The sequence below is a fragment of the Gobio gobio genome (genome assembly GCF_949357685.1).
Source record: "Gobio gobio genome assembly, chromosome: 7".
NCBI lineage: Eukaryota > Metazoa > Chordata > Actinopteri > Cypriniformes > Gobionidae > Gobio > Gobio gobio.
In genome coordinates, this window is record NC_137103.1 from 36,169,789 (window position 1) to 36,182,587 (window position 12,799).

The 12,799-nt window shown below is 34.3% G+C and overlaps 1 protein-coding gene across 3 annotated transcripts; it reads left to right on the forward strand.

The window, feature by feature from the left end:
• The first annotated feature begins 513 nt into the window (after positions 1–513).
• On the forward strand, positions 514–9,877 carry mrasa (muscle RAS oncogene homolog a). 3 transcript variants are annotated; one of them, XM_079821317.1, is made up of 7 exons: positions 514–636; positions 724–782; positions 3,670–3,876; positions 7,626–7,779; positions 7,883–7,982; positions 8,787–8,866; positions 9,074–9,784. In XM_079821317.1, the coding sequence occupies exons 3-7, from the start codon at positions 3,684–3,686 to the stop codon at positions 9,171–9,173; spliced, it is 627 nt and encodes a 208-aa protein (XP_079677443.1). In that variant the 5' UTR covers positions 514–636; positions 724–782; positions 3,670–3,683; the 3' UTR covers positions 9,174–9,784. The 3 variants fall into 3 exon arrangements, with proteins under 3 accessions (XP_079677443.1, XP_079677442.1, XP_079677444.1); XM_079821316.1 differs by having other exon boundaries at positions 630–782; XM_079821318.1 differs by lacking the exons at positions 514–636; positions 724–782 and adding an exon at positions 2,799–2,876 and having other exon boundaries at positions 9,074–9,877.
• The last annotated feature ends 2,922 nt before the right edge of the window (positions 9,878–12,799 follow it).

Here is a 12,799-nt window from a genome sequence, read left to right on the forward strand (position 1 = left end):
AAGTTTAGGACTATTCTTTCCTTACGCATTGAACTTGATCTAACTTGAGGACACGTTCACAACAGACACTTACATATTCATTTCCCACGGATGTGAGCGCAACATTTTTTCCTGTTGTTCAACCTCATCTTTCAAATTGTGAAAAATGACAACCCCTACACTTTTCCTTTTTAATAAAAATAACAATAATATATATTTTTAATAACAAAGTTACAATTGCATCTGTCAAGCGTCGTCTTTTTAAGATAAATAGAGGAAACAAAGTATTTTTTAATGCCAAATGAAATTTTTATCATCTATCATATAAATCGTACTGTAATAATATAAACTAGCTGCCGCTTTAAAAGTGATGATGAGGCTTCACACAGAGGAACAGTCCATTTGCGCTTGTGGGGAAGAGTCTTCCGTTTATTCGACGATGTACGCGTTTTGAAGAAGACGGTGTTTTGGGGAAATAACTGGATATATATTCACCGATGTTTGTATCAGATGTATAGTGCTTCTAGTCAAAACAAAACAGTGAATGCTCTACAAGAGTTAGCGAAAGAAACGCATCCACCCCATCGAAACTATGCTATTTATAGCATCAGCAGTTGCGATGTGAAGTTTGTTTCACCGTAATTTCATAAGGGCGGGGTAAATGTTTTAATATTTCATTTAATATGAACAGCAGGCCCTGTCTTCACTAAGAGCCTGTTGATTATTCTCAACTTAAATATACAGGGATGTCGAGGAGAAGTCGGGATATTTGCACACTTGGTAAACCAACCAACCCCGCACTGGTAAGTTTCCTGCCAGAGTTTGATGATGGCTTTTGATGATCTGTCATTTGTCACTGGTCAGAATCATACTCATATGTGTAATTTCAGATATAAACGTTTGTCAGTTTATACCCCTTGGCATTGTTTATGATCCTCATAGATGTTTAGTAAATGAGACTGAAATAAACTCTGAAATCTGAATTATACTGATACGTCATTACGCCGCGTTAAAAGTGACGTCATCTCTGATGGAAGCTAGGGCGCATGAAACGTCTGATTAATAAAAAGATAGAAATTATAAAGTTAGATCCCTCTTTCTTGAAAATATCATCTCTGCATCTCCTGCAATCTCGTATTGGAATAATTTATTTATAAATTTAAATTGGAAAAAGATTAGGTCCTTCCAATAAAAATATAGGCTTCTCCCTAATAATGTAAAAGAAGTGTCTTTCAAAATAATAAATACATTTTTACCATGTTAAACATTTCATGAAGACATTTTAAACTGATGTTGATACGAAATGTTCATTTTGTCAAGTCCACACAAAATCTGTTTATCATGTTTATTTTGGTCATGTTATTATACTAAACAACTTTGGAAAAATATTGAGGCTTTTATTAATGATAATATCCAACAAGGCATATCCATGACCATAACTTTTAAAGACATAATTTTTTTGTCACTATGGTTGTGACTCTATTAAAAACACTCCATTAATTTGTTATAATTTGATGTATTTTCTTTGTAAATGTAATATCCACAAATATAAATTCGCCAACAACAAACCATTCTTTCATGTCTTTTTGAAAGAATTTAACATATATCTTAACACTATTCCATCCTCTGTAAATAAGAAAGCAAGTAAAACGACTTCAATTTGTAATGACTTTAATTTGTACATCCTAATTTATGTATAAATATCTTACCCTGGTTTTCTTTATTCTTTTTCTCTATCTTAACTTATTTTTTATTTTTTACCTTAATCTTTAACCATTTATTGGTAATTCTTTTCTCGCCTTTATATTCTGATGACATTGAACATATTGATACATTTTGTGTAGTGTATTACAAACTTGTATATTATAAACATGTCATTTCTGTATCTTTTGCATTTAAAAAAAAAAAATCTGAGTAATGGACAATTAAAGCTAAACCTAAATATAACTTTACATCTGGGTGGAAGTGATATAATTATACATTTAGAAAATATATAATACAATTGTAATAATTAGGGAAGTTGCATATACATATAATGAAATGGACTGGCTCCAACCCATTTTTTAAAAGAAGACTATAAAGTTCAGTACTGTTCTGTGTTAAGTGTAAAAGGAAATTATAGCATCTAAAATTATCAATAAATATGATAGACGTCTACTAATTTTCATCACATAAAAAAAAAATCTTGCTTTGGTAAATCATACTTAGAATTTAAAAAGGCATTATGACTATGATAAAATATTGAAATTATTAAATTGACATACTGAGTCATAACTATGCAATAAAAAATCATGATATAACAAGTCCTACTTATGATATTAAAAATCTAATTGTCCTAATTATGAGATTAGAAATAGAATTAGAATTAAAGTCATAATAATATTTATTTGTTTAAATTTGGTATAACAATGTGATTATTTCTCAAATGTTTTATTCAGGAAAGTTAAAACTCACAGAAATAAGTTCATTGCACTTTATCAACCACTTTGAATTGACTTTCCTGGTGAATAAAATCAATTTGAAACACTGAAAAAGACTTTCCACTCAAGAAAGAAAGTCGTACAGAATGACATGAGGGAGTAAATGACGTGCATGAAGTGTTAGCTTGTCATCTTAAGAGGTAAGTTTGGGGTCTCTCTCATGGGTGTGTCTGATCGAGAGGTGTCTCATAGCTTCCTTATGAAAGAGAGATCACTCAAATATCCTGGCTTGCTGGAATTAGGAAGGAAGTTTACTCCTTCCTCACATTGTGGACCACAGGAAGGGGTGGCCGTCACCCACTGACAGACTTTTCCTCCTGAATAGCCCACATTGCCCTGCTCACAGTCCAGGCAAACATTTCCTCATTAGCCTAGCTGAGTTCCTCAGTCTTCTTTCTGCTATAGTTGTCTTTTTAGGTAAGAAAATATGTTTTTATTTATTTTATTGTTATTTTTTTGTCATACAACCTATTGGTACAAATTGCTATTTCACTGTAACTCTGTACATAATAACATTGGGGAACTTGCTTAAGAATCGTGCTAATAGTTTTACACAGCCAGTCCTTGCTTTCTTGTTATTTGTTGGATATTGATTAGTAAATGAATTATATTTTTTGATTGCCAAAATAAAACATAATACTTGTGGGTTATTTATTTATAACGTATATATTTGTTTTTCTTTTATGTGAGGTAGCTTAATGAGGTGCATGAATGTGCAGAAATGTATAAGTGGTGCATTTGTACTTTATAGTACAGTTTGTATATTTATTTCTGTCTCTATGCTAGGATTAAGGATACTTTTCTACTAATCTTTTAAAAAATTATATATGAATATCATTGGCTTTTCTCATCCTCACATACAAACTTAATGGAGCTTTAATGGAGTATAATTCTATTTTTTTTATCATAAACAAAAATAAAAGAGGGCTTGGAAGATTCAAGGCTTGTGTTGTGCAGAAAATAACAGCAATTACAAAGAAGCACAATGTCTGTGTCTAGACCATATCCTTTGTAATGCACCCCTCTATCCTAAATTAGCTCTCTGCAGAACTATTCCCAAACCACACAAAACCTCGCTTGAACTTTTCGTCCGTACTTTGAACTGCTTTATTTTTACATAAAACACACAAAGTGCTCATAACTGTCATCTAGCTTATGCTTAGGCCTAAATCATGATCAAGGATACAGTTCTCCTCTCCTCTCTCCTCAGGTGTAGCTGTTATCATGGCAACCAGCGCGGTCCCTAGCGACAATCTCCCGACGTACAAATTGGTGGTTGTTGGAGACGGAGGCGTAGGAAAGAGTGCTCTTACCATCCAGTTTTTCCAAAAGATTTTTGTGCCAGATTACGATCCTACTATTGAAGACTCCTACTTGAAACACACAGAGATTGATGGCCAGTGGGCTATTTTGGATGGTATGTGCCAATACCTCATTATCTATAGTATTTTTCTGTAATATTTATGCTTTTAGTGCTCTCATAGTGTTAAGCATATTTGTAGCCTTGCAGTAGGCCTACAGTACATCAAGCTTTTAGCCTCATTACGGCACACCAAAAGTCATGCCTAATGGAAAATCCAGCTAAAACTAGCTTCAGTTGAAATAAATAATATCCAATAATATCAAAATATACAAAATTGAACATTTATTTATTTGTATTTGTCTCATTCTGCTTTATAAAAATACTGGGTAGAAAAGAATACAGCTCTGGGAAAAAAATGCAAAATTAGCATTTTCTCTGGATTTATTATTTATATGTATCTGTTTGAGTAAAACAAAGATCTTTGATTTATTCTACAAACTGCTGACAACACTTCTTCCAAATTTCAAATAAAAATATTGTCATTTAGAGCATTTATATGCAGAAAATGACAACTGGTTAAAATAATGAAAAAAAGATGCCATGTTTTCAGACATTGAATAATGCAAAAAAAAAAAAGTTTATATTAATTTTATTCATTATATTCAAGTTTATATTCATTTTTAAACGACACAATAGTAATGTTACAGAGTTTAAAGGCACAATATGTAAGATTTTAACCAGGACACGGACCGTATCAATGACATCATCCGTGTTACCAACAATTTCCACTTTAATCAGTATTGTGTGTTTTATTAGACAGGTGAGCAACTGTTTGGATTAATTCATTGACAGAAAACGAATTGTTATATAGCTCAACACAGTTAGTCTTATTGTTTAAATCTCGTTTTCTTGATTTACTGCGAGGACCATGTTTTACCATGCCTAATATCGATCTAGCTTACTGCAGTGTGCAACAAGTGTCTCATAGTGGCCACCAAGCGTGCGCACAGAGAAGCATTATAACATAAGTTTAAACACACTCAAATGTATCTAAAATGATAAAACAGCACTACGTTACCCCACATACGCATGAGCAGAAGAAGCGGAAGTGGTCCCCTGCGGCATAATAAAAGCTCCACAACATCAAGGCGTCATCACGCCATGCCTTTGTTTTGAATAATAGCTCAAACTATAGCTCAAACAGTAGAGCATGGCGCTAGCAACGCCAAGGTCATGGGTTCGATTCCCAGGGAAAGCAAGAATTGACAAAAATGTAAAATGTATACCTTGAATGTAATGTAAGTCGCTTTGGATAAAAGCGTCTGCCAAATGCATAAATGTAAATGTAAATGTAAATGAATAAGCGACCTCTAGCGGCAAAAAATTATATTGTGAATTAAAATTATATATAATATAAAATTATATTATATTTATACCAAATAAAAATATTGTGGCTTTAAAGGGTTAGTTCACCCAAAAATGAAAATTAGCCCATGATTTACTCACCCTCAAGTCATCCTAGGTGTATGACATTCTTCTTTCAGACGAATACAATCAGTTATATTAAAAAAGTCCTGGCTCTTTAAAGCTTTATAATGGCAGTGACTTCTTGTTTCGTTTTTGAAGTCCATAAAAGTGCATCTATCCACCATATAACTGCTCCACACGGCTCCGGGGGGTTAATAAAGGCCTTCTGAAGTGAAGCGATGTGTTTGTGTAAGAAAAATATCCATATTTAAAACTTTATAAAGTAAAATATCTAGCTTCCACCAGATCTGAAAAAAACGTAACTGGTGTGTAGTGTTGTTTTCGTCAACGAAAAGTATGACTAAATATCGTCGTCAACGAACCTTTATAACGTGACGAAAACGAGACGAGACGCAACGTAAATGCTGGTCATGTGACGATGACGAATAAAAACGAGACTAAATGTGGTTCACAAAATAAAAACTATGCTAAAATGTCTCTTCATTTTCGTTGACGAAAATGAGACGAGACGAAAAGTCGCGTTTTTATTATTATTTTGCAGTATTTTTGTGCGTCTCATTCAGGGGCTGCATCAGGGCGCACTGCTCAGACGCAGCCCCCCCACTCGCGCGGCGTTTTAGAAGATTTAGCTCCGGTGAGTGAACGAGACCGATGGGCGGGCAATCGGGGTTCGTAAGCACTATTCGGACGGTAATTATTTGTCCAGCGGTTGTAAGGTGTCTTTATCATTTACAGGGGCTAGTCAGTGATTTTATTGTCGTCTTAATCCAGAATATCAGTGTTTTTCTCCCACCACCCGTGTAAAAATCTCCGGCCGAATGACCTAAATTACTGTTTGACAAACACCAAGGTCGCGTGGTGCCTTCTGAATCCACATGTCTGAGTTTTCAATAATATATAACTTCAGAATTCACTGTTTATATCCTTTTTGGCCACTGCAGAGCACCGTGCGGCTGTGCTTCGCTGTTATTTGGATGCATTTGAAAGATCTAGACTTGTATTACTGAAATGCTGACAAGTATTTACAAGAGCAAGATATTTCATCACCGCTCAAAAAAAGAAAGAAAAGCACGTAAACATTTGAAATGGGCCGTTATAACGGCAGCAATTAGATATGTTAAAATAACCGCAGCATTATGATTACCTCATAAGCGAATAAGAGGCTGTATTCACTTATTTCCGCTCATTTCCATGTGGAATAAAATTACATCCTTTATTTTGAGATAAAATACAAGACAGAAAAACATTTTAACTATAATGTGGGTCTAATTTTAAACAGATTTAAAGAATGAAATCATAATTTGGATATTATTTTCCTATTATTAAATTAAATTAAATATGCATTTATTCTTATTAAGACATTTGGAAAAACTTTTATTACATTGAAGTGGAAAATAAAACGGGTGTTGTGGAAAAAGATGGGGAGAAATGTGGCCACAAAAATCACAGGAAAAAACACCACAAACCTTAAGAGACATCTCAATGTTTTTATTTATTTTATTCAAATGTATGTGTGTGTACTTCTAACATGTTTAGTTGGTAAAATAAATATGTTGTAACTTCAAATCAGAGCGTCTTCCGTGTCTGGAATGGATGTATTCTTGAGTCTATAAGGTAACAATAATATAATAAGATAACATGGTTTGAAATGGGTTTGGCTAAAAGAAGATTTTGGTTTTGTCTATAATATGTACTTATACTATATTGACTGGGTTAAATAGAATTGCATTACTAAAAAGAGACTAAAATACAATTTTCATTGACTAAAACTTGACTAAAATGTCATCAGTTATCGTCGACTAAAACTAGACGAAAATAGCCATAGATAATTCTGACTAAAATAAGACTAAAATGCTCAGACTTTTAGTCGACTAAAACTTGACTAGACTAAAATAGTATGACTATGACTAAAACTAATAAAAACTAAAATGACAGCTTGGCACAAAGACTAGACTAAAACTAAAATTAAAACAGGCCGCCAAAAACAACACTACTGGTGTGCAATGTCGTCAGATGTAGCGTAAGCATTTTGAACAGCTTTAATTCGTCTGAAAGAAGAATGTCATAGACACCTAGGATTGCTTGAGGGTGACCAAATCATGGGCTAATTTTCCTTTTTATAACATTATGACAAACATCATGCCTAATGGAAAATCCAGCTAAAACTAGCTTCAGTTGCTTGCAGTTTTAAATGTTGATCAGTTGTGGTAATTTGTTGATCCAAATTAGTTTAGGTCCGAGGGAAAAATATACAGAATTCACATTTTTATTAATTAATTCAGAAATGAATATTTGGTGGAATAATTAAGATTTCCAATCACAGCTTTCAGTCTGTGTAAATATTTTACACATATTATTACCTTTGCTCCTTGCAGTTTTAGACACAGCAGGTCAAGAGGAATTTAGCGCCATGCGAGAGCAGTACATGAGGACTGGTGACGGATTCCTTATTGTGTTCTCTGTGACGGACAAGGCCAGCTTTGAACACGTCGACCGGTTTCACCAGCTCATCCTACGAGTGAAAGACCGGTCAGAGATCATGTTTACTTCATACAAAACTCAAGACCACAACACATATTTGAATATACTTCTCCTCACAAAATATGTAAAGTTTCTTTCGTGTCTGCACCAGAGAGTCTTTCCCTATGGTTTTGGTGGCTAACAAAGTGGACCTGGTGCATTTGAGGAAAGTGACAAATGAACAGGGCTGTGAGATGGCCGCCAAACACAACGTGAGTCTGTCAGATATCAGAGCACTGACAACTTTCAGTGAGCCCAGAATTTACAGTGTGTGTGTTTATGTTGACTGTGGTTAAAGGGTTAGTTCATCCAAAAATTCTGTCATAATAAACTCACCCTCATAACATTCCAAAACGTCCTTTATGACTTCTGTAGAAGAGGGAGAGAATTTCAGTGAATAACACTCACATTTCAGTCTGTACTACTACTAATTTTACGGTGCTTATTATGTCATTTTTTGGAGCATGCAGCCCCATACATAAACGCTATAAATACACACTACCCTTCAAAACTTTGGTGTCAGTAAGATTATGTCTTCAAAAGAAGTTTCTATTTTATTTTTTACATGTAATGCATTCCTGTGACGGCAAAGCTGAATTTTCAGCACCATTACTCTTCAGTGTCACATGATCCTTCAGAAATCACTCTTATATGCTAATTTGTTGCTCAAGAAACATTACCGATTATTATGTTAATAATAGGTTATTTGAAAATAGAAACATTTTGTTCATTAAAAATGTCTTTACTGTCAATTGATCACTTTAAAGTATTTTTGCTGAAATAAAGTATTAATTTCTTAAAAAATTAAATCTTACTGACTCCAAACCTTTGAACAGTACTGTGTTTTTGTAATTGCCATTAAATTTATCAAAAGTTTTGAACACTAATTTTTAATTATTATTATTATTTATGTTCAAAATGTTAAAGTGTTTATGGAACTCCTACACTTTTAAAAGTCTGAAGGAAATGTGAGAGATGTCATTGCAGTAATTTACCTTTCTTAATTATTTCTGTAGATTACTTACATTGAAACAAGTGCCAAGGATCCCCCAATGAATGTGGACAGAGCTTTTCATGAACTAGTCAGAGTTATCAGGTGAATAAAACTCATGATCTCACATTTTTCAGGGGTTTGTCATCTCATAATGATGAACTATGATGATATACAGTTAAAGATAAAATCGTTATCCATTTCTGCCTACCCAGACAGCATTTGTGGGCATTATAGGTGCAGTTAAATGTTTGAATCGGAGCTTTTTTTATGTACTAAAATGTCTTTTTCATTCATGCTTTGCCTTTTTAGACAGCAAGTTCCAGAGATTAGTCTGAAAAACAAGAAAAAGACGAAGTGGCGCGGAGAAAGAGCCATGAGTTCTCACAAGCTTCGCTGTGTGATACTGTGATATTGTGTCTCTTCTGTTGAAATCATCAGCGTTTGGCAAGATAAGATGCCAGAGAGGACTGACTAGAGATCTGCACTAATCAGAGGACCACAGACTTTTTCAAAAGAACTGGCATGAAGCCATACTATCTCTTCCTGTCTCAGGGTAGCATATTAGGTGAGTGAAGGAATCACTACTGCCAGACCAAGGAGGAACAATCAGTTCAACACATCCTAATGGAAGCACTGCCTGAAACCACAAAAATCACAGCCAATTAGAACACATTTGATGTTTAATATACTATATCAAGCTAAATTTTAGTCCAATGAGATTGCTCTGTGGGTGGAGCTACCCAGAAAGATGCATCAAAACCGAAACCACGCACAGCAATCATTTACGCACATACATCAAAATTGTGTGCAGCTTCCAAACGCTCATATAATTATGTGGATGGTTGTTTTGTAGAGCTGTCTGAACATTTTGTTTTCAGGAGTTCCCACAAATATGAAGGGATATTGTTGTTTAACCTTCAAGAAGAATCAAAATACGCCTTAAAATGCATATTTATTTGCAAAGGAATATGTAGCTAAACTTCTTTAAGGAAACTTTAAGTGTCATAGAGGGATAGTCCAGCCAAAAATTAAAATTTTCCCATAATTTACTCACCCTCAAGCCATCCTAGGTGTATATGACGACTTTCTTCTTTCAGACGAATACAATCGGGAGTTATATTAAAAAATGTCCTGGCTCTTCCAAGCTTTATAATGGCAGTGAATGGCAGCCCCAAATTTGAAGCCCAAAAAAGTGCATCCATCTATTATAAAAGTTTACGTATTCAACTTACAAAGAAAGTGTAGCGCCTTTCACAGTACAAAATGCTTGCGTCATAGTTGCGCCAGTTACTTTTTTTTCGTAAGTTGAATACGGAAGACAGTCCACCGGAAACTAGATATTTTACTTTATAACTTACAAACTTACTAATATATTTTTCTTACAAAAACCATTCGATTTGCTTCTGCAGTCCGGAGCCGTGTGGATTTTATAATAGATGGATGCACTTTTTTGTGGCTTCAAATTTTGGCTGCCATTCACTGCTATTATAAAGCTTGGAAGAGCCAGGACATTTTTTAATATAACTGATTGTATTCGTCTGAAAGAAGAAAGTCTTATACACCTATGAGGGTGAGTAAATCATGGGCTAATGTTCATTTTTGGGTGAACTATCCGTTTAATTGTTAAGCACAAAAAGTTCTGATACGATTGATGGGTCCATTGCACTAGCAGACAAATGCAAGCACTTTCAGTATTTACTCATTGACTTTTGCTGTTTAACAAAGTTGACTTGTGATGTCAAAGGCACATGTATTGGATTTTGTAGCACACTTAAGACCAATTCACACCGCACAGACTGACGGCAAAAGACACTTCATTGGGTTTTGTTAGATCAGTGTGTACCCCTGTCGGAGTCAGCCGGAGCTTGTTTTTCACTGATAGAACATGCTGAATACTATGCTGAAATCATTCGAATGATTTTTGAAGGATCATGTGACACTGAAGACTAAGAGTAAGAGTTAAGAGTAAAAATTCAGCTTTGCAGTCATAGGAATACATTACATTTTAAGATGTATTAAAATAGAAAACAGTTATTTAAAATTGTAATAATATTGCTGTTTTTACTCTTTTTTTATAAAATAAATGCAGCCTTGAGTATAAGACTTCTATATAATGTTACCAACCCCAAACGTGAACGGAATGTACCTTTTAATTTTGCATACAATGCGACTTAAGGTTGTCAAGGCAGGGTGAAGAATATGACTCTGCTGGATATGGGTTAGATTTGATGCTTGATCAACCTTCAGTATTCAACGGTTTGCCAAACCTCATGTGCCTCTGTTTCCTCTATGTTGGGCTGATTTATGGGCCTGTGCCAGTGTGATAAACAATCAGTTTCTTAGCCACTGGCTCATCTAACTGTTCCCAAAGCACAGGCCTGTACAAGCTGATCCCGTCTGCCGTTAAGCCAAATGATATCATGTAATATTCAATACAGCTTTGCTCTGCTCACTCATTTTCATATTTACACATAAATAAATCAGTAAGGCACAATATCAGACCTTGCTGTGATCTGTTGAATCGGGAGTTGGTTTATTTCGTTATTGTTGGAAACGTGTCTAATCAGCTAGAGTTCAACATATCCAGAAGCTCTGGATAACATTGACATTGGTTTAAATTGGCAGTATGGAGATGAATTTCCACAGGGGAATAGATGCTTTACAGCGACTCTGGTTAAATAAATGTAAAATCACAATAACCTGAATGCACATTCCATTTTGATCCCCTACAAATATTGTTGTTACGTATTTGTTTTTCCTTTGGTTGGTCAATTACATTAAATGCTTCATAGTTATAACAGTGATGTCCTAAACTGATGAATTAGTGCTCTTCTGTGCATTAGATCAGAGTTCATACCAATCCAATCCCATGTTATGTATTATATATAATAGATCCAGACAAGGTTTGTCGAGCATTAATCATTGTCTGCATGCACTGCTTGTAAATGATGAAGTGAGTTGTTTTGCATCAAGAGGTCATCATGGGTCTAATGGGTTTTTCGTACTGTGATTAAATGTTTTTTTTAATTATTATTATTTGTGAATGAGTGGAAAGATTGTTTGTTGCATTACTTGACACTTGTTTTACAATGCCAATGTTTATTTAATAAGTTGTCATCTCTAAACGTCTCGATCCAATATTTGTTCAATCAGCATGTCAGTTTTGATATTGCCATGCGACAAATGCTTTGTTTGCTTTTTTCCCTCTCACCATGATAAGATTAAAAAAAGTGCAAGTCATTATGAAAAAGGTGCTCAAAAGAAAATTACATTTCAATTTGCCTTGGGTGAGATTCTGAGAAAGTAAACCGATTATGATGGATTGTTAGTGATGGGTTTTTAAATAAATCACTGTACATAATGTAGCCAAGCATGGATTTTTACTAGAAGAGGATTCGGTTTTAAATGTAAATATTTGAATTGGGTCAATACGCTACATCTTTACATTTGTAGTAAATGCTTAATTTTTATTAAATCTTTTTACTTTCTGGCTATTTAGGCACTGAACGTAACATCTGAAACAAAAAGACACTAGGGTATACTTGCATTTACCAGCAGGTGGCAGTAAAGTACAGACATTTGTTTAGATCTGTCTTTCAAGCGATCAAAATGACCAGGTTCTTCTTGAAAAACTATAAGGCTGAGGTCTGTAAGAACAATAATGACGTGATAACATACAACACAAACGTAATAATGGAAATTATAGATATAAGAAGAGGGGAACTGGGTCGGAAGATGATGCAGATAAGACTTGTTTATTGTGTATGTTTGCAGACATGTTATGTTAGTATTTGACTGTTTTGTATGCTCTGTCTTTTTCCTGTGGATTACAAATTTCATTATTCAATTCTGCTTAATATTGAATTCTGCCTATTCATAAGAATTTGAGTATTTTAAAGTTACAGTTAATTAATTTTGTATCTTATCCCAAAATAACAAGGCTTCAAAGCAACTTCTTTAGCTCTTTGACACGGTTCCTTTGAGGATTCACTCTGTGAATCTAGAGTCTGGCTCTAACATCCATCATCAAATGCT